Source organism: Pyxicephalus adspersus, chromosome 6, assembly GCF_032062135.1.
Source record: "Pyxicephalus adspersus chromosome 6, UCB_Pads_2.0, whole genome shotgun sequence".
Lineage (NCBI taxonomy): Eukaryota > Metazoa > Chordata > Amphibia > Anura > Pyxicephalidae > Pyxicephalus > Pyxicephalus adspersus.
Genome location: NC_092863.1, coordinates 20,129,748 through 20,151,416, shown reverse-complemented (window position 1 = coordinate 20,151,416; position 21,669 = coordinate 20,129,748). Strand labels below are relative to the sequence as shown.

Here is a 21,669-nt window from a genome sequence, read left to right as displayed (position 1 = left end):
TTTTCTGCTCATTTAAAGGAGCCTTTAAAAACCCATTTTTTTCAAACTTGCCTACCCATCTTCTTCTGTCTTTTAAAACCTTCACTACTTTTCACCATTACATAACTTTCTTCCTATTGTGTGTTACTTCCCCCACTTCCTAGATTGTAAGCTCTTCATAGCAGGGTCCTCTCCTGTGTTACTGTCTGTATCTGTCTGTCATTTGCAACCCCTTCTTTAATGTACAGTGCTGCTTAATATGTTGGCGATATATAAGTCCTGTTTATTATTATTATTATTAATAATAATAATAATATTAATACTGTCAGTTTTTGTTTGTTTGTTACCCGTGTCTTGTTGTAACAGTTAGTGCAGGGACTGATTTCATCTTAAGTACAAAATTGTTTTGTGTGAATTCTCAAAAAAAAAAAGACTTTGTTACAAGCAATGCATTGAATGAGATCAGACACATAAAAAATATTATGTACAGTATATTTACCCACACAAACAATGTAGTTATGGATGTACTAACTTTGTTTTTAAGTTTTAAATATATATTATTTAACTAATATTAATAAATAGATTTTAATATCTTGGTCATTTCAATTGTCTTCATATTTTGTTGGAACTCCATTTTCACAAACAGTTGAAATTAAAGGATGATCATGCACATTACAATCTGATTAGTACAATTTCCTTCCTTAACATTTCCGAAAAAGTCAATCTACAATTTTGCGTTGCTGGCTTAAAGGGGATTGTACAAAGAATATACAATTTATAACAATTATTTTAGATTGTATTATATGCAGTCAGCTGTAAATCACATGCAATCAATGCAAGGGTAGCTATTTTTATTGAAAAATATTGCAGGCATTAAAATGTATTGTTTCCTTAACAGTATCAGAAGTGCTTCGGCCTTTTTATGTTCAGACTGCTAGTGGCAATAAATAATCTTGGGATATATTTAATTAGGAGTAGAAACTGATAAGTTAAGTCGGCTCCACATTTATAAATGTTAAGTATAATGGGATGGTGAGTGAGCCATCAGCCCAGCATGAAAAACACAGAAGGCTTCAATAGTTTCAAAAACCAGCATGATGTATATTTACATAATTGACAAAAAATGTCTACAAATCTAACTTGATTCAGAAGATAGTAGAGCAAATTCATTTTTTTTATTTTTAAACTGTGTAAAACAATTTTATTTGGTGGAAAATCAATATGGCCAATATTAGCCAATTTTGAACCTTGAACGGCATGGGGCATCCTGAATTATTCTTTTAGTTCTGATATCCATAAATTGTGCAGAGAAAACAAGCATATTTTTACACCAAAACAGGAAAATATTGTGTGTAAACTGAAACCAATTCATATGATCTAATTTGGTTAACAGTCATACATGGTTCTATTTAAAAAGCAGTGAATCTGACATTCCCTCAAGCATTACCTGGTGGGAATCAATTACTGCCATTAAAACATATGAGTCTAAAAGATTCTCACAAGGGAATGTTTAAGGGAATGGCTGATCCTATTTTACAAATAAAGCACATTGTGAATCAAGTGTTACCCAAATAGAACCACAACAGTGGTTGTTGATAGTGAAAATATTTTTTTGGTATCAAAAACAGGTCACCAATCCACAATTCATTCACCTCACAGGAAAATGCTGTTCTGAGGTGATTGCACAATGTTTTTCCTTTTGCCTCCCTTTCAGAATACTTACAAATGTCATTGAATCTGCTGTAATAATGAGGTGGCTATCTATAGAAGTCATCTCTCTGTATGATATGACAACAAAATGGACACCAAATCCTCTTCTCCGTGCCCCCCACAATGGCCTATTCTCCTCATTATGACTCCATAGATGCTACATGACTGAAGACCTATGTCACCTCCTCTGCCATTTCTTCCTTCTGTAGTTTTTCCTGATCTTCCACATTTTCTTCATTGAGTTGACATTTCTCAACCTCCAGTGGACTCCCCCTTAAAATTCCCAATCTTTACTAACATATACGTGGTTGCAAGACAAAGCATGAGTCTTCCTCCTGTTCACCATGTTGCATCAAATCCTGCATGGTTACCATGAAAATGAGAGGGATGACATCACCGATATTGCGGTTTTCCCAGTTGACAAATTTAGTTGTCTCCTCCATTGGTTTCAAGAAGCTACATGTGTTATAATAAGTCGTCACTGCCGTGGGTCAAAGAGTCCTAATCTTCCTATGCTGTGGTTCAACAGATTGTCATTTGGCAAGGCCCCAAGAGCCCTTTTTTTGCAGTGTAGGATTTTTTGAAGTGGGTGGATTTTCAAGACATCTTGCAAGCAGTCCATGTGCAAAGCAGGGAGCATGAATTGATTTGCAGCTCGGCCACATTGTCAGTGACCACATTAGATTTAGAGGTGGCAGTGGGAAACCTGGTGCTCTGTTTTTGCATGGCAGAAAGCAGTTTTGCCATGGTGTGATTTCTTTCACCGGGGCTGATTACATAGAGGACTGTGTGGCTGCCTCAGTGCTTACACATGTTGTATGTAGGAGTTTTGTTTTGGCAGGGGGGATCCTCTTTGGTGGGGTCTCCCCCTTTATGGTGAACAGGGGATTATGATTCCTGAAGCGGTGCTGGGCAGCTAGGGGCAAAGGTGGAGATGTTGAAAGAGTTAAATTTCTGTTGGGTGCGGATTTTGCCTTCTGAGACCTGCAGCCTGGATGTTTAGGTGTATAACCCGGTGTTTGGAGTTTTATACCATTATGGATATTGTTGTTATGATTATATTTTATTAAAAGGGGGGAATTAGGTTGATAGGTAATTAGGTTATATTTAATGGGATGTTATGTTATGTCAATTTATGCTTGCATATCAAAGTGTGAAATTGATTTACTTATTTTGTCATTTATTTGTTATTGGATATTTATTTGTTATTTACTTGAAATGTTAATTTATTTAATTATGGTTAATAAACGGCTGCTTGTCAGACAATTTAGGTCCAAAATTGGTGTTTGTGTATTTTAATGGTTTGGGAGTGGTTGGTAAGTAGGTGGGGGTCAGAGGCTGTGCTGGTGGTGGTAAAGGATCGGATAGAAGGTCCGAGCTACCCTGGTCATGGTTCTGTGTTACGGAGGAGATAGCAGAGGTACCCTGGCTTCAGGATAATGTATCACATTTGCTGTCTAAATTTCGTCGCTGTGACCGAAAGGATCAGTAAACCAACCAGTCCACATAATGAACCACCCAGTCCAAATAATGAGCTAGCAAGTCAACAAGGGGTGATGCTTGGCTGTAGGAATCTGCCTCTTGCTATCTTGTGAAAAGGTACATAATGAGACCTTATTCTGTCTACTATACCTGGTGGTAGTAGTGGTGCTGGTGCCTCTATCCTGCCACCTATAATTTAGGAAATTCTGGATCTAGACCAAGGAGGTTCAGTTTGAGTTAAATATCAACTAGTGGCTGGTCTAATGTGAGGATTACATTACCTTAACTCTGCACCTATATTTTAAAAACACTTTAGAAAACATTAAGCCAAAGCTCATTTTATCATGAATTGATATAGAAAATCATTTACTATCTGTAATGTAATAATATTGACAATGTATTACACTGATATCTAAATAATGATCATCACAACAGATATATTTCTTTTAGATGTTATAAGTTCAACTCAGGTAATAGAGTACCGACATGTATCTCATGTAAGAGGAAAATACAGTCCAAATAAAGTCCAACTCAATTAATTGTAATGTGTGTGTATGTGTGGATGTACAGCGTCATGTAAATGTATTGCTCTATAAGGCCTCCCACACAGGTAAAACTATAACAATACTTAGTGAGTGAATTTACATAGTAGCCACCAATCCTCATCCAAAGATGGAAGTTCTCTACCAATAAAACTGTGTACAGGGAATAATTCAAGTCTAACCCACTATCCTTATGATCCAGGAATTCCTTTACTAGGTAATTCTTAAAGAGTGCAGCGCTGATCACTACCCTGAGCCCCAAAGTTAACCTGCTGTATTAGACATGAAAAACAAAACTACATAAACCTATTATTTTCTTTATATTTTCTGTTTGTCAAGAGATCTAATAATTAGGCTTTCCTAAAAGTTATAGTGGGTTTCATACAGACAAGTTTTGATGTTTTAGTATCATACAAAGTACCCCCATTGCTCCTGTAGGATTTTTAGTATATATTTGTAATGTTTTTTTTTTTTACCTCCTTTCTGTTCTTTTCCACCTGATTGAATCGGCTAGCATTCTTTTTTATCTTTTTTAAATGTAATCTCAGAGAACCCTCTTCCCTCTCAAAATCTTAATCCAAAGTGCAATTCTCCTAAATATGAAGTATTGTTCCATATTATTTATATGGTATACTATTGATAACAGGCGACTCCTCGGGGCTAAAAACATCATGTTATTAGCAGTACTCTTTCTGAATAACTTTCTTTATATCATGTCACTTATTGTTTTACACATGGTGATATCAAAGTACGGAAAGTCATTTTCGGCAACTGTGTATGTAAATTTTAAATTTGATTATCAATAGTTATTGTCACAAAGATTTCAAATAAAGATTATGAACCAGTCCACAAAATTAAGACATTGTTAATGTACCTGCGCTATGAAAGAGAGTGGTACAGGTAAATAGAAAAAAAAAAAGCTTCAAACCACCACCAGACAAGACCTACATAAACCTAAGCAAAATATTTTTTTAAAAAACAGAAATTTTCTTTGTTTTTTTGTGCACTAAATATAAACATAGACCCAACACTTTCTGTCAGCTTACTTTAAAAACCACTTTAGTATGATAGTCAGGGGCTGTTCTATGGAATACATAGATTATAATGGTAGAACCTGGGCGATCCAGCAAACAATTATAATGGTAAAACCTAGGCGATCCAGCAAACACAAATGGATGGATTCAGGATTGAAAACATTTGCCAGCTAATAGCAAATTATTTATAAGAAATCTATTTCAGGTTTGCTGGATCACCCAGATCTTATATATTAGTCTTTCCTCTCCGGTGCTAGAGAGTTTTAATAGACCAGGCCCAATAAATGCACTTGAAATTTTCCCTTTTTTTTTCTTTGAATTTTTACAACAAGGACACAGATGGGGAGTTTAGAATTGTCAGGTTCAACAGGTAATGAAACTATGTTACAGGTTATAATAATTGCTGTGTACGATGTACGTTGCCCACGGAATCATACCATTTGTCATATCCTTCCATGTCCATTTTTGCCTATAGTTCCAGTAAAAAAAACCCCCAAAAAAAACAATTAGATATAAATGTTTTAATGGCTATTTCAGAGTTATAGGTGTACTAAGGGTAAAAATTTAATTTTTTTACTAAAAGGTATTAGAAATAATTAGTAATAGTAGCAAGATTTAAAATTCAACTGGTATTATTTTTTTTTACAAGTACATCACTGCCACCTAGTGTCAAAAAATGTAAATATAGCAATACAGTTACAATTTTTTCCAATGGCTTCATTTGACCCAATGTTATTGAGTTCTTTGGGATCAAAACAATCATTTTGGGACAGCCTATCTATTCCTATTACTTTTCTAAATTTTTTTTTTTTTTTAAATAAAAGATTCTTCTTAAAGCGGAACTAAAGTGAAAAAAAAATATCTTCCTGTGTTGTCCTGGGTCTTTGAACTCCCAGGATCAGAACAACTCGCATGCGCAGAAGAGGGGCGCTGGCACTTTAGTGAGGAGGTAAATGTGGCACCAAAATAGAAGGTTAAGATAGTGATCAGCAAAGAGTACATAATTCAAAAATTGGTCAGACTATAGTACATTTTTTTAAAAACTGAAACTTTTTTTATTACATATGATGTTCTCCATCAGAGAGTTGACATTTTGAGCCTTTGTTAAAAAAAATTGAATTAAAATTGCCCGGGGCTGCACCACTAACCTCAACACATTAGTGGTGGACATCAATGGGCCCCAGTGCAGAACTGACTTGTCCACCCCCCAGCCTATTTGGTCTGGGGTCCCTGTGGGGGCTCCCATTGGCTGAGTAGGGTCTGGTGCCCTTGTATAGCAGCACACTTTGCAACCTTCCTATGGCAACCTCTGCATGTCTACATCTTATCCACTACTCACCTTTGCACTCCTTCAAATCTGATCCTTTCTTCCACCTCCTCTGCACCCCGACCACTGATCACCACTGCAACCATCCCTCCATCACCTATCACTTTTGAACCCCCTTCCCTCCAATCCTGATCTCTTCTGCACTGCACCCATCACTTCTGCACACCACTGCTAATCCCTGCAACCCTTCTCTTCTACCACACTGCCAACCAGGTTAGGGAGCCACCATTGATCACCTTCGCACTACCTTTCAGCCCCCCTTCACCACCATTGCACTTAACTACCCCTACTTCCTAACACTGCCTCCAGATCTAAGGATAGTTGTTATACACCATTTTACCACTAGATGGCACATATTGTTGTGTTTTTTATTTGCGCTTATGGATTATTTAAATTTGATTTAGTGGTCATTTATACATTTTCACCCCAACATTATGGATCGGCTTCACCCAATCACCCAGTGAGATTTAATGTGGTTTGCTTTTCTTTAAAGCGTGGGTCTCCCTATTTAACATTTTAAATTTGTTGGCCAATCCAGAGTAAATTTCAAAATATATTTGCTTCTTCAAGTGCTTGGTCATTTGTTTCTATTCTTCATTTTCAGCCTAGTAAATCTTTTTGGCCTTCACAAAAAATTATCTTTCTTTCTGATTCTGGGAGCCTATTTTCCACAGCAAAAAGAGTTGTTGCAGGCATCTGAAAATACCAAAGCATGCATTTATAAGCTTTTGCAAGTGTTTTTGATGCCTTGCAATGCCTTTTTATTATTTAACCCATTTGTTTTTTACCTGGAAAAAATGTGTGTTTTCCCCCTTATCAGTAGAAATCAATCCCTTTGGGACTCTGAATAGGAAATGGGACAGCAAGTGTGTGTGCCCAATCTCCTAGTCATAAAATATTTTTCTGGAATCTGGATTGGCAAAGAATAGGGCACAAAATGTGTTTCAAGGCAAAAACAGATGTTGGGCAATTTTAAAAGATTATTTAAATGAGCTGGAGCAAATCCAAATGAATCTGGTTTAACTATATTTTCAAGATGTAAATTTGATTTTTTAAAGGTCAAAAATAAATTTGTAAATTGAGGGCATGGGGAAAAGTGAGTCAAATGAGATAAAAAAAAAAAAAAAAACAAAACACTGTCAAATCAATAAACAGGACCTCAGCATTGCATCTCTCAAAGACTTCCATTTTTTCTTTAACAGTGGTCTTTATTGGTTTTAATAGTAATCACAAGAACAGAATAAAATATTTATAACAATAGGTAGAGAGGGGAATCAACAATTATAGGGAATCAAGGGGTAACAAAAAGGTGACAGGTCCGTTTTAAAGAGATTGTGTGTTTCCATTTACAACTAAAATATCTTTGAAAGCCAAACCCCTAATGTCTGATTAGTGAAAAAGAAGGAGAAAGAGCAGGGGATTTTTGTCTGTGATAATTCATCATGCATGTGATCTTTTAACAAAGGTTAAGCTTTTTACAAGGTACACTTATATGTGCGAATTGTCCCTGTAGGACACCCTCAAACAGAGTAAGAGTGGTTTCAGGGAACTAAGTGCTAGAAAAAGTCTAACTGTCATAAAGACTATAATTTATTATTATGTTGGCGAAATAACTAGTGTTGGTCGAATATCTTACTATTCAATACGACGGCTATTCGATCGAATAGGCCGATATTGTTTGGGTTATTGAACGTCGCTCTCGAACACCATTTGGTCAATGGAAGGAAAAATCGGGTTATTTTTCAGGACTGTGTAGAACTTCTACAGCCTCCAAATACATTTAAAAAGTAGACTCCCACAGCTCTGCACAACTCAAATGACCTCTCAATGAAGAATCTCCATTGAGAGGTCATAGGAGTTCAGTACGCCTGCGGTCACAACTGATTGGAGGCAGGTGCCCTGCACCCACGTGCCTCCTATTAGCTGTGACCGCAGGTTCCCACGTCCCCTCAGCTGTGATAAGTACAGCCCAGGGACCGTGGGAACCTCATTTCAGGTGAGTTACTGTGAAAAAAGGTAAGTAATAAATAAGTACACACAAATCACATACATTTATTAAAGAATAAAAAAAATTCACATTAAAGTCTGGTCTCATTATTTGCACTTATATTTTAACCTTTCATGGAACCAGTAAGGAGTATTATGTACCCCTGTACTTATTCCCCATGGTTGGACATCTGGGAGTCACCTTGTTAAAGGAGTTTTCCGGAATTCGGAGCACTGAATTTGCGCCGTCGAATCCTGTGTTTTTCGGGTGGGGTCTACCCCAATTCGAACGGCCATATTCGGATCGAATTTAGAGACAACCCGAATTTGAATACCAACACTAAAAATAACTGAATCCGATGCCTGACACGTTGCGCCAATTTCAACTTCAGGGGATTGTGAAAACCAGTTGTAGTACTATTTGAAACAACAAACATATACAAAAGCCATGATAATACATTCAAGTACAGTTGCATTGCAGAGAAAAAAAAATAATATTAAGTGATGGCAAGTATTAACAGTTTAAGTCAATACAAGGTAAGTATATAAGATATAATATAGTAACGTAAGTATGTTGTCATATCAATAGAAACATATTACAATTTATCTTGTTGCAAATGTAATGTTCAAATACCATGGATAATATAGTTGCAATAAACATGTTGTGAATGAAGGTGTGGAGATGTTTAGAAAAACTGAATTTGAGTACATATCGGTTGGATCACCAGGTAAGTCTTGTAAGAATAGGCCTTCATTCTTACAAGACGTACCTGGTTGTGTCAGATAAGAATAGCCAGGGGTTCTAGGGCCAGGGCAAAGATGGCAGGCAACAAGGGGCAACCCCGCTTGATAGGAAAGAGGGAAGAATCGTACCCCCCATATTTCTGAGGCCGAGGGTAAAGAGCAGAGAGCCAGGAGATAAACTCAGCCGGGAACCCCCATCTTTGAAGCACAAAATAAATATACTGCCATGACAAGGCTTTCTGTACATCTAGGGAGAGCAGGAAGCCTGGAGTGGCCCTGTCATGCATTAGCTTGATAGGATGTGTTACTTTTTTAACATTATCACCTGCCTGCCTAAGTGGGATGAAGCCTACTTGGTCTTTGTGTATAAGGGTGTCAAGGAATGAGTTGAGGCGGGAAGCAAGTATTTTAGCCATGAGTTTGATGTCTAAATATAACGGGAAGATTGGTTAAATTTTAATATCATGTTCATCCTTATCTGGTTTTGGTATCATGGAGACAAGGCTGGTTAAGCATGGCGCAAGGGTGTCAGCCAACTTTTTATATTAGATGGCAGTAAATCTGCCCCGGCCGGGGGATTTAGAGCGTTTCAGTGTTGGAATTACCTGGAGGGTTTCCAGACTTCTATTTTTCAAACATATAGTAACTTATTGACTTTTGCCCTCTTGCTGACTCTTCACAGGAATAATGGTACATGTCCTTTTATATGTTCGGTGTTGGTAATAATAAATCATGCCTGCAGTAAGGTAATACCAGCCCTTGTTTCTTTCCATACTTGTGCTTTGGGATCTGCTAGTATTGCTTTGCCTTTCCTGGCATCTACTATTGATTGTAAGTCTTTATAAAAAAATAATTTACTTTTGGTTTTGTCACCTTAAATTGAACCATGAGCAATCAGTGACAATGCTGTTTTCTCGCCTTTATTTTTACTTCTTGATAAGATATCAGACCACTTTAGCTGCTGCCCACTCAGATTCTCCATTATAGAGTAGTATATAAGCTGTTCACATTCTCTTTCCTTCTTCTTTGTTTCTTGCTGTGTGCAATAACTATTTTTTTATATTTTTACTACTTTTCACTGTAGCTTTCATCCTATGCAGCGTTTTTTTTATTATTTGTTCCAAAAGTCTGTGATTGTAGGCATAGCTAGTTTGAAAGCTGTGTTTCCAGTTTGATTTATTGCAAAGATTTCATTTTCTGGGTAAACCTTTATAGGTTTTTCCACCTTTTTCACCAATGGGAATCTCTCTTCATCTGTTGTGAAAGCAGTTGACTACTTCTAAGTTTAAATGAGGTGGGGACAGGAAAGGTGGCTACAAGGTGTGTCAAACTTTTTATGGCATATCTATACTCTGTGTTCTTTCCAAATTTTAGGAATTGTATATGATTAGGTTATAAGCTCAGGTAAAGCATCTCTGTGTGGAGGAACAATATGGCTGTTGTCCCATTAGAAGCATACAGGACCATATCTTTACAGTAAGACAACTCTTACAATGGATATACAAACGTGGCAAAAAATATTAGCACCTTTGCATTTATGTCAGAAAATGCATACCTTCTGCCTGAAAATTGCTGCAATTACAAATGCTTTGGTATTGTCATATTTATTTCTTTTGTTGGCACTGGAAGAACACAAAAAAAAATCAAGAGACATTCCACACAAAACGTCAAAAATGGCCTGGACAAAATTATTAGCACCCTCAACCCAATACTTGGTAGCACAGCCTTTGGAAGAAAGAATTGAGGGTAATCACTTTCTGTAACAATCAATGGGACTTTTACATCTCTCTACTGGAACTTTGGACCTTCCTCCGGCTGTTCCAGTCTCTCAGATTTGAAGTAAAACACACTGAGTTTCCCAAGTTAAAATGTAATGAGGTAAATTTAATTTGACTATCTAACATACAATGGAGGTTATTTTTATGTTTTTTGGTAAAACTTTCTTAGAATTTATGGGTGAACCCTAACCCTTTTATATAAACTAAATCCTGTATGCTCATGCCAAGTTTAGTAATTATTCAGATCACATTGGTTATCCGTACAATAATTTTGTGGTTATTTTGCCTGCGTAAAAAAAGAATGTAAATGTTTTTAAGGACATATAAGACTTTTTAAGACTTTTTCAGATCTATATCTAGATACTGCTTTATATTTTTTAAAATGTATACTATTCTAAATATGTGAACCAGCCTTGAACAAGGTAATGTACTACAAGACCATTGCAAATGCGTTCAATTAAAAAAAGATACTTAAATAAATCACTCACATTACTAGGATTAAAAATGCATGCATTTGAGAACCAAAAACAAAAATACCTAAAACTGTATATAGATACACATTCAAAAAGTTGTTACAGCCCATCATAATGGCCAAATTTTAATCTCTCAGAGTGGCTTTGGACACGAGTATGTAATATGTAATTATGATTTATGTATGTACTTTCACCCTAACTGCGTGTCTGTGTGTGGGAAGGTGAGATCTTTTTTTCCCAATATATTAAATGTATTTGTATATATTGTTTTCTATTTGCTACTATCATAAGGGGACTGGTAAGTTCATTATGTGATAGTTGTGACAGGGACAGACAAAGGGAATCTGTTAAATCCTTAATATTACCCTTCTTATAGATCAAAAATAAGAAAAGGGAACCCCATTATGCTTTTACATCCATCATTTATTGCCAGAACATTGTCAGCTTAGCTCAAGAACATACACAAAAAATATTGTAGTGTTCCCAAACTCCTTCACCCATTTTGCCCTCCTAATTTCTTCCCCGCAATGGTGCTGAGATCAATAGTAACAAGATCAGGGGAGTCATGGGACCAAACTATGGAGGGGGGAAGCCACCCATTACCACCACCACATTTATATTTATAAGTGGCCAATTTTACAGTCAAAGAAATATCAAAGATGGTAGCATTGCTAGGATTGGTAATTACCCAAATCCTCCAGGTCCTAACGCAGACTTCATCTATCTCCTGGACATCAGAGAAAACACAGGTGGGTGCTGCATCTACAAGTGTTTAACATTTCTAATCTGGTGTAATTCAGGGGTTGGATAGTAGCTAGCTGATTTCCCCACTTTTAGGACTCCCCAAACTACCCTGCTACCTGGATTCCCTGGTGTTATCACTTCATTTACTGCCTACGCACACACATACACACCAGACACACAGGTGCCACCTTCTGCAAATCATCTATGGATAGGGCTCCCAGGAAACCATTCATATAACAACAGATCTATGCCAGATACATACAAGATCAATTCTTACACAGTTAAGTAGCAGTATACATCTGCACCTACAGGCACATTGCAACACGCACACATACACAAATATATACAATCTCTTTAGGAGTTATGGAATGTGAGTTTTAATACTCAGAAGACCAGCCTTTCAATTTATCTTTAACATTCTGAAAGGTGGAGGAGTGAAAATATCAATAATAACAATTTGTATGTATATGGAAATAAACAAGCAAGAAAATGATGTGCACGCTATTTCTATCATATTCATATTCTATTAAAGAATTAAATGCAAAAAAAAACTTTAGTGTAAAGTAACATAATAATAATATAAATGTCATATGTTAATACAGAACCAGCCCTGACATAATAAAATGTTCTAATGCAAACTAATTGTGTTTATGGACCCAGGGATGGTGGGAGGCCACCTCCTCCTTGCCCAATCCACTTTAAATACCTCTCGTAATTTGAGGTGATTCTGAGCGAAAGAGCCAATAAGCAATATGGACCAGGTGGTCCCAATGGCTGAGCTGTGACCAGGACCTCCTGATCCTGATTGCAATGAACTCAGAGACCATTTAATTGCTATTAGTGGTGCACATACAATTGTTGGGACATTAAAAAAATGAAAAGCCTGACGTTTGCAGATAGTTTATTATTGCAATTTTTTTGTGCAATAAGAAGGGGAAACTCCTGTTTTGGAGGAGCTACTCTCAAAGTACTCATCCCCTAATGGTAAAGGGCTTGCAAGTTAGTATCTAAATAGCAGGGGGTTTGTAAATTCCTCATTCCCTTGCTATAGGAATAATGTATGTTCAGGGAACGATCAGTAATGTGTTTTAAAAGTAAAAAACAAAGATATACATTTTGCTTGCATTTTTTTTCTATTGATGCCAAAATAGATATGGTTTTAGCACCATGGACAGGTGTTGTAAGCAGATGAATGAATGAATCAATGATTTCCCTAAAAATTTGTAGGACATTTAAAAAAGGTAAACAGTCAATACTGTGCTATGAAGAATGTGAATAATGTCCAAACATTCAATTTGTCAAGATTCCATTTTACAAGATTTACTAGGTAAATGTTGCACGTTAGAGAAAATCCAGAAATTATTGATGGGCAAAGACCTTTTCCATTCACTCACAAGGTGACCTAGCATATGTTTTGAAAAAGCAAATATACTGTTGTATTTTGTTATAAGGCCTTGATATTATTCACACATTAAAGGCAACCAGTCATTTTAGAAAGCAATACTTTCCATTCCTGTTTTTTTCACAGTGTCATTGATGCTCTTTAAAGAGATTCCTCGTTTGTTTGTAAAGCTCCTGTAGTACAAGAAGCCAGCATAAGGGTGCAAGAAACTATCCAGACTTGGGGAAAACTTAGGTGCCCAACTAGAAGGATATCCAAGGATCAGACTGTGGGTGTCACACTTACCTCTTCCTCACTAAAGTGCAGGCGTCTCTCTCTGGGCATGCCTATGCTCCCAAGCTTTATCAGTTTTGCCCATCTCACCGGCTAATCAGAAAATAGCCTCTTAACCATTCCTGACTATTTAGCTAGCTCAGGCACAGCACTCAGCGTTTGTGCAACATGTCTCCACTAGCGCTGAGCCCCTAGTTCTGTTGAGCTAGTTTATGTACACCTGTTGCCTAATTCAGTGTTTCCTCTGTCCAGCTCCTGTGGTAACTCATTGTTGCCCAGTCTGTTGTTTCCAGCCAACTCCCTTGTGCTATTCCAGTGTTCCTCTCTGTCTGTGGATATTCCTGTGTCATCTGTGCCTTCCAGTGTCTCCTGTGTTCCCTGTGTCTGTGTCTGTGGATCCCTGGTATTTGACCCCTGGCTTGTGCCTTCCTTGACGATTCTTCTGCTTAGTGATTTGATACCGTGTAACCTCCTGCCCACCCTGGTGTGCCCAAGGACCACAACCTGGCGGTAACCAGCAGCTCAACATCCCCACCACTAGAGGCTCTGGAGAGCACCTGGTTGCCTCTTAGACTCTGCACCTTGGCCCTTCTCAGGGCTCACACCACTTCCGTGCAAGCGCCCCCTAGTGCGCAAATTTATAGGTAGGTCTTAAGAAACCAGAATCCGAGTGCCTGTAGGCTCCTGAGATGTGTTTAAATCTAGTAGCCCTGCTCTTTTCTCTCTCTGTCTCTACTATAGGGTATGAGTCTATCTTTATGCACAAGGCCAGAATAGCCTTTTTTCAACCTTACTAGTTGCCCCAATAATTCACATATAATATTGCTTGGTAAAGGGACAACAAAAAGTTTAGCACACCAAAGAAACTTTGACATGGTCATGCTTTTCTGCAAATATTAGGCCTTTATTTTGTTCATTTGAATGTTTTTTTAAGCTGTGTTTTGAGGAATCAGTAGCACAAATACTGAGGAGTACATTGGCTTTTGCTGGGTTCATGCTATTTAATTCCTTTAAAATGAGATAATATTTGCAGGGAACAGTGGAATCTGTCTAGATACAACACAGACTCCTCCATGTAATTTCCATGTGTATAAAAGCCAGAGATTACAGGACAATCACCCTTGGCTCTGATTAGCCAGCCTAAGTAAACAGTTAAGGGACAGAAAATCTAAAGCACATTTTTGCATTTTTTATATTATATACACACACACACACACCAATCAGTCTGAACACCTAAACCAAGAGGGAAAGTGAATAACATTGATTATGCTAAAAGGTGAATGATTGGAAGCAGTAAAAAGCTTGTAGCAATTAGATCAACAATTTGTACCTCATATTAGTTTAAAGTATGTACTACATATGCATAAAGAACTATTACCCGAGGAAGTAATATCAAATCCGATAGTGTTCTCTTGCTGGATAATATGGCACAGGTTTAGGGGTAAACAGCTTTTGAATAGTCATTCTTCTCTCTTTCTACCATACTGGGTAATTTAGATCTTCCACATTTAGCTCATCTTTCATTGTTACAGAAGTGGCCAATTTTCCATGCCATGACTGTTAGGTCGCTGGTAGATAGAAATTTGCAAAGACCTCTCCAGTTTGAAACAGTGATACCTGAATATCCTTTTTTGAGAACAGCAGTGTATATCTTTCTGCAATTACAGTCTTATTCTTTAAAAGTATTGAAACCTCTTTCGGTAAGGGACTGGAAAAACCCCTTGGATACATTATTGCTCAAGGGGAACCCTTTTAGAAAAGCAATAACAGAAAATTATAAAATCAATAAAATAAATTTTGATTATTCTGTTAGGAAAACTGGTTTTGATAAATGGTCTGAACACTTTCCTGGTAGAACAACTGATGATATTTTAACAGCATTGTCCAAGGAATGGTCGGTACTCCCTTCACCAATGTATAGGGAAATTACACTTAAAATTGATCAAGGAGTATATGTTTCTCCGCAAACAGCCTATTTGATGGGCTATACTCTAACTTCTAGATGTCCCAAATGTTTGCAAGACCAAGCGGGTTTATACCATGCTTTTTGGAATTGTCATAAGAGATTATGGCAGGAGGTGGCATATTTTATTACTTCTTATCTGATTAATTATGTTCCTTTAACTCCAGAATGGGCCATTTTAGGCACTTATGATTTGCAGGGTGCAGAAATCACAAAGGGGAAGCAGAAATCTATTGGATATCCTTTCTTTGGTGGCCAAGAAGACTATATTGCACAAATAGTTAAACCCAAAACCACCAACTTTGAGGCTTTTTAAAGAAAAACTGAATTATGTCTGGATTGAGGCATCCTTGGATAAGGAATCTAGGGTAGCAAAGTTTTTTTAAATTTGGAAGGCTTATATGGACACCCAATCTTCTTCAATAAAGAGACAGCTTAAACAATCCTTCGAATATACCTCTTGGTATGCATTAAGTGTTAGATAATGATCCTCCTGTGAATTTGGAGGAAGTTTGATAGAAGTTATGGTTATTACAGATTATGATACATAAATCCAAGCTATCAAAGTTATTTTATACAAGTGGTTGTTTTGACTGTGAAGATGTTAATGTTGAGAAAGGGAAGAGGGGAAGGGAGGAAGGAGGGGAAAAGGAAGGGGGAAAGATATTAGCCAAAATTATCTATGACACAGTCTTTTTTTCTTTTTTTTTACACTAATGAATACAATATGTAATATTGGGTTATTATGGAAAAAAGGTTTTATATTTTCACCACACATTAAGTGATTGGAATAGAACGTTTTTTTCTAATAATGAATGTAATAATGAGATAATTGGTATACGTTACATATTTAAATCTTGGACAAATTGTTAGTCGTCAAAACCAATGAACTGATAATGTAATTGGTGCCCAAAGCTCACTGACATAAATGGAATAGGAGCAAAGGCTACCCCACCTGGTCTGATCCTATAGAAGAGCTACATAGAAAAACCTGACGCTAGCCATGAAAGGAAGGTGTCACACCACATATTGCATTGCAGCTTGCTGTGTATGGAGTTCAAATCTTCTTTAAGTTGCTCAAGTACCAAAGGACATTCAATTCCTTTCATAGCTGACATGTTTATAACCTTAGCTTTCTTCTTGCCCTGACAACGCAATGAATGTCAGGCAAAATGTCTATCTGCATCCAAATGGAATCAGTGCCAAAAATATAAAGTTAATCAAAAAACCTCCAACTATGCAAAGGTCAAATGAAAAAAAAATCCAAATTGAGAAATTTGTATAAACAATGTGTGAATCCTTTTTAGGTGATTCTAAATGCTAAATACATTCAAATCCAGACATGTGGACCATACTTGTACATTTAAATTGAATTTTTATTCATTTGATTTATGCAAGTGAGGTAATTGTGTAAAGCAATGAAACTTTTGGTTTATGCATAATAATGTTTGGTCATTGGATGCAAAGTAAGCCCAATTGCTTTACAACAGGGAAATCATTAGGGCAAGGGGCCACACAAACACACTTGCCTTGAGATCGATGACCTAGCGAGTAACTTTTAGTTCTGAAACCTTTAACACTTACATCCTGTCATTCCCTCTCTGAAGTAAGCCCAGTAAGAGAAACAGGGTGTTATATCAAAATGTAAAGAATAAACAGAAGAAAAAGCAGAACTATAGAAACAAACAATGCACAGAAACCATCAACTTCAAACAGCCAGAACAGCTAGCTGGGAAAACATCTAAAACTCGCCCATTGTTATCAGAAGATACAGCAATAAGCAGGCATAAAAAAGTGACGTCTTTTTAAGTAAGAACACAGTAAGAGACGAGATACAACACAACAGGCAAGATTCAGAAAAAAGAGAAACTTTTGGATTACCCAACAACTACTTTTCCTAACTTTTTCTTTCTGTTGGCAAGGACATGAATTTGAAAATGGTTGGTCAATAACTGCCTTAGACATATGGGTTTGTTAAGAAGTTTTATCTGACTAAAGGCTGATGTGGGATATGGAATAATTGTGTTAATGGACTGACCAAATCTGTTTTTTCTTTAATAAGAAGCTGGTTTTAAACTACCAGTCTGTATCTTCCTATCCTAATGCCTCCAGTGACAGCAGCCCCTGAGTCACCAGTTAGGCTCAGTAACTGTGCCAAGTCTTTAGTGTCCTTGGTTTATATACTACTGCTTCTGGCTGGAATCCTTGGGAACACTCTTGTTATTAGAGTAGTGCAAGGCATACGTGGTGGACGAGGAGTCCAGACCTCACTCAGTCATCATATGTGCAGCCTGGCATCCTGTGATATTTTACAATTGGAAATTGGCATTCCAGCTGAATTGTATGGCAGCATCTGGAGCCCCTTACCATGGCCACTTGGAGCCATTGGCTGTTCTGGCTTCTATTACCTGTGGGAGGTGCTCTGTTACTCTGCAATTTTTAATGTGTTGTCCTTAAGCTGTGAGAGACACCGTGCAACCTGCCAACCTCTAAGCCTTCACGTGCGACAGTCCTCGAGGTTACGTCTTCGACTATGTTTACTTTGGCTGGCTTCTTTCTTAGCAGGGCTGCCCATGCTGTTTTCAATAGGCTTGGAAACTATTATTGTGAACACTATACAGGAGAAGCCTTTTGAAGTACAGGTGTGCACTCCACTACACCAATGGATGGGACTCTTCACAAGCAGTGTCTGCATATCCTTTCTAACATATCTAGGAGTGTTAATGGTGGTGGGTGTAACTTGCTGGAGAATGAGTAGAGCTTTACAAGGTAACACAAATCTAGAAATTACAAGTCCCAACGGATCCATTCAGCAATTGGCATGTTTTTCTGGTGGTCATACAGCAGTGCGCAGGCAAAATGCCAAGCTTCTTGGTAAGTACTAGTCATGGATATTTATTTAATGTATGTTTATAGTAAAAACTTTTTTTTTTTATTTTATTTGGAAAGCATGAAGAGGGGTTAAAAGCCCTTTCATGTATTTTTCAATTATCTAGTCCAGTTCAGTAGGAAATATTCTAGTCCAGTTAGGGAAATGTTCCTTCATCTGTCCTTGAAGCACAAGAAGAGGGTTTTGAACACCGTAAAAGGAAAACTTATCATTAAACCATGCATATTGGCATGCTCAAGCCAGACCCAATGCTATAACAGACCTTAATCTGGAGGGTTAATATAGAGCGTGATGTATTTAAGTGCAATATATTATAAAGTATTACAGCTTGCTGCAACACAAGTTAAAGAATATAATGCATCAAAAAAAACTGCAATGCATTATAAAAAGTGCCAATGCATTGGGTTGGGTTGGTGCTGGGTGAATACAACCTAAAATTTTAACAATGATTAATCACCAGGACAAACAGAAGGCAGACTAAAAACTTGTTGGAGGGTCTAACTTTTCCCATGATATCCAAAACAAGCATTCACATACTTTAAGGTTTGTTTACACCACCCACACTGCAGTTTTAATGGTTTAGTTCTCCCTAGTTCTTTTCTGTATTCATGTGTAAAAACATTCGTCATGCTACATATTTTTTTTTAGAGCTGCATGCCCACAAAATTAGGAGAGTTCAAGTTGAAAAAAAAACTTAAGGGATTATTCACATTATGTACATGCCAATACCGAAAGATGCATGTACATTTAATTATACATATTCTTTGCATGTTCATGTATTTTCCATGTATTTCTAGGTAGCTTTGTACTTATCCTAAACCAGCGGTGTCAAACTCAAATACACAGAGGGCCAATTTTAAAAACTTAGACCAAGTCGCGGACCAAACCTGAAGTTTATTTAAAAAATTGAGGACGTTTTTCGTTACCATTAGATATAAAACATTTTCATATGGAAACAAAGAAGTTTTGCTTAACATTCAATCTGTAACAAGCCTATAATACAGAAAGAGGCCCAAGAATTTCTTTAAAATTTTTTTTAGGAAAAAATCTTATGCCTCTTTCTCTATTTGTAGCCTTCTGTGCTAAATTTCAATAGGGTACTGTGCCAAGGAACAAATTTAGATCAATCCACTGTATATTACTGCATTCTCATGTGTTCTTGTTTCTTCTTATTGAGAATAGATGTTTTACTTTGCCAGAAAATGCAAAAACCAAATGAATGTAAACCAAATGAATTGCTGCATGCAATAGCTCTATAAAAATTCCTGATTATTTCAACATTTTGTAATGAGCTCACCGGTCAGTATAAATCCAATGTGGGGCCTTGAATAGGTAGAGAGGCCGCTGTTCTATGGAAGCGAGTGATGCCGCTGCTACAATTCCCGGAATTACTTGCCGGAATTACTTCCCGGAATTAATCTATAAAACAGTCCAATGCGGGGCCATGCATAGGCAGAGAGGTCGCTGTTCTATACACGAGAGTGATGCTGCTACTACAATTCCCGGCATTACGTGCGTCTATAGAACAGTTCAATGTGGGGCCACGTATAGGAAGAGAGGCCGCTGTTCTATAGAAGCTAGTGATGCTGCTACTACAATTCCCAGCATTACCTGCGTCTATAGAACAGTTCAATGCGGTAGTACGCATAGGCAGAGAGGCCGCTGTTCTATAGAAGCGAGTGATGCTGCTAGTACAATTTCACGGCATTACTTGAGTCTATAGAACAGACTACGCATAGGCCGCTGGTCTATAGACGCGAATGATGCCGGGAATTGTAGTAGCGGCATAACTCCCTGCAATTCGTAGTAGGGGCGGGCCAGCTGCAATTCATATTAGGAATTCTTTTGGGGGCAAAAAAAGGACGTTTCGGGGCAGATTTGACCCAGAGGCCAGAGTTTGACAGCACCTGTCCTAAACCAAGAGCATTTTCAAAACAAACATTTCTGGATTGTAAAATTAGCTGAACAATATAAATCTTTTTGGCAGGTAAAAGAGTTAACACTCACATATTATAGCTGATAATCTCACTTGATTAAAAATTTTTATTTAATTATTTAATAATTTCACTTATTTAAAACTAACTTCAAAAACAAAAATAAAACGTAGCTCCAGAACCTGGCCCCTTTAAAAGAAGTCGTTGATGCCAGTTCAAACATTTCTATCCTCTTGGCTTCAAGTTAGGAAGCCAGAGCCTAAGACAAAAATTACATTAGATAGCTCATCTGAGGGACAGTTGGTGATGATGTAGTGCTGCGTAATATGTTGGTGCTATATAAATACACTATAACCATAAATTGGTATTATTGGTGGGTAAAGTGGCATATGTGAATTATCATTTATTTTTTTTGAGTGTAATTAATATTTATTGGTGGGTTATGTATATAGTTGTTGTTGTGCAATATAATGCTGATTTTCTACTTCTAGGATGGATTGTGGGTGTGTTAGCTGTGTGCTGGCTGCCATTCCAGGCACGACGGTTGATGACTATATTGCGTTCTAAGGATCAATGGACAGAGAGCTACTACCGTTCTTATATCACACTGCAACCTATCACCAACTGCTTCTTTTATCTCAGTGCTTGTCTCACTCCCCTGCTCTACAACTTGACATCCCGAAACTTCCGCAGATGTTTTCTGCACAGCATTTCACCATGCAAGAAGAGACTTTCTCTACAATCTGAATCCTGGGAAGCCCAGAACAGATATCAAGGGATCAGACTGTCTGAATTAGGGCAGGAAACAACTGACCTGTGATGAAATACCATTTTACTCAACGGTGATGATACATGTTGATTCATTCTTCAGTAGTGTTGCAAACAGTAACATGTGACTTTTACAATGTCCTATAAAAACACAAAATAAAATTGTTTAATGCCTAACTGTTTGTGGCTTTTCCAAAACACTAAAAAATTATACATCCTATAGGACGTATATATATATATATATATATATATATATATATATATATATATATATATATATATATATTTATATACATACTTCAGATAATAATGTGGGTTTTGATAACCAATAACCTTAACATACAATTATTGGGCTTGTTTAATATTTATCAGCATCCAGATTGCAGGTTAAGTTTCTTTAGTTGTCACAAATAATGGTAAACAGTCTAAAGTTAAGACCATTTACACTGGAAACCTAAGGCTATGTACAAACATGCAATAATTATCATTGGTAAGGATCTTTCACGATCTTTCAACAACTACATGATGCGAGTGTTGTACATACAGGGTAGGGGGAAACCACGAAGCGGCACCCGCTCCCCCTTCACTTCTTTTAGGATCGTTCGATGTCCAACGTCCGTGGATCATGCCAGGACGGTCA

The 21,669-nt window shown here is 37.2% G+C and overlaps 1 protein-coding gene across 1 annotated transcript; it reads left to right on the top strand.

Annotated features, from left to right (window-relative positions):
* The first annotated feature begins 17,048 nt into the window (after positions 1-17,048).
* Positions 17,049-21,206, top strand: LOC140333313 (G-protein coupled receptor 39-like). Its single transcript, XM_072414895.1, has 2 exons — positions 17,049-18,311; positions 20,753-21,206. Exons 1-2 carry the CDS (start codon positions 17,540-17,542, stop codon positions 21,079-21,081), a joined length of 1,101 nt encoding a protein of 366 aa, XP_072270996.1. The 5' UTR covers positions 17,049-17,539; the 3' UTR covers positions 21,082-21,206.
* Positions 21,207-21,669: the final 463 nt, after the last annotated feature.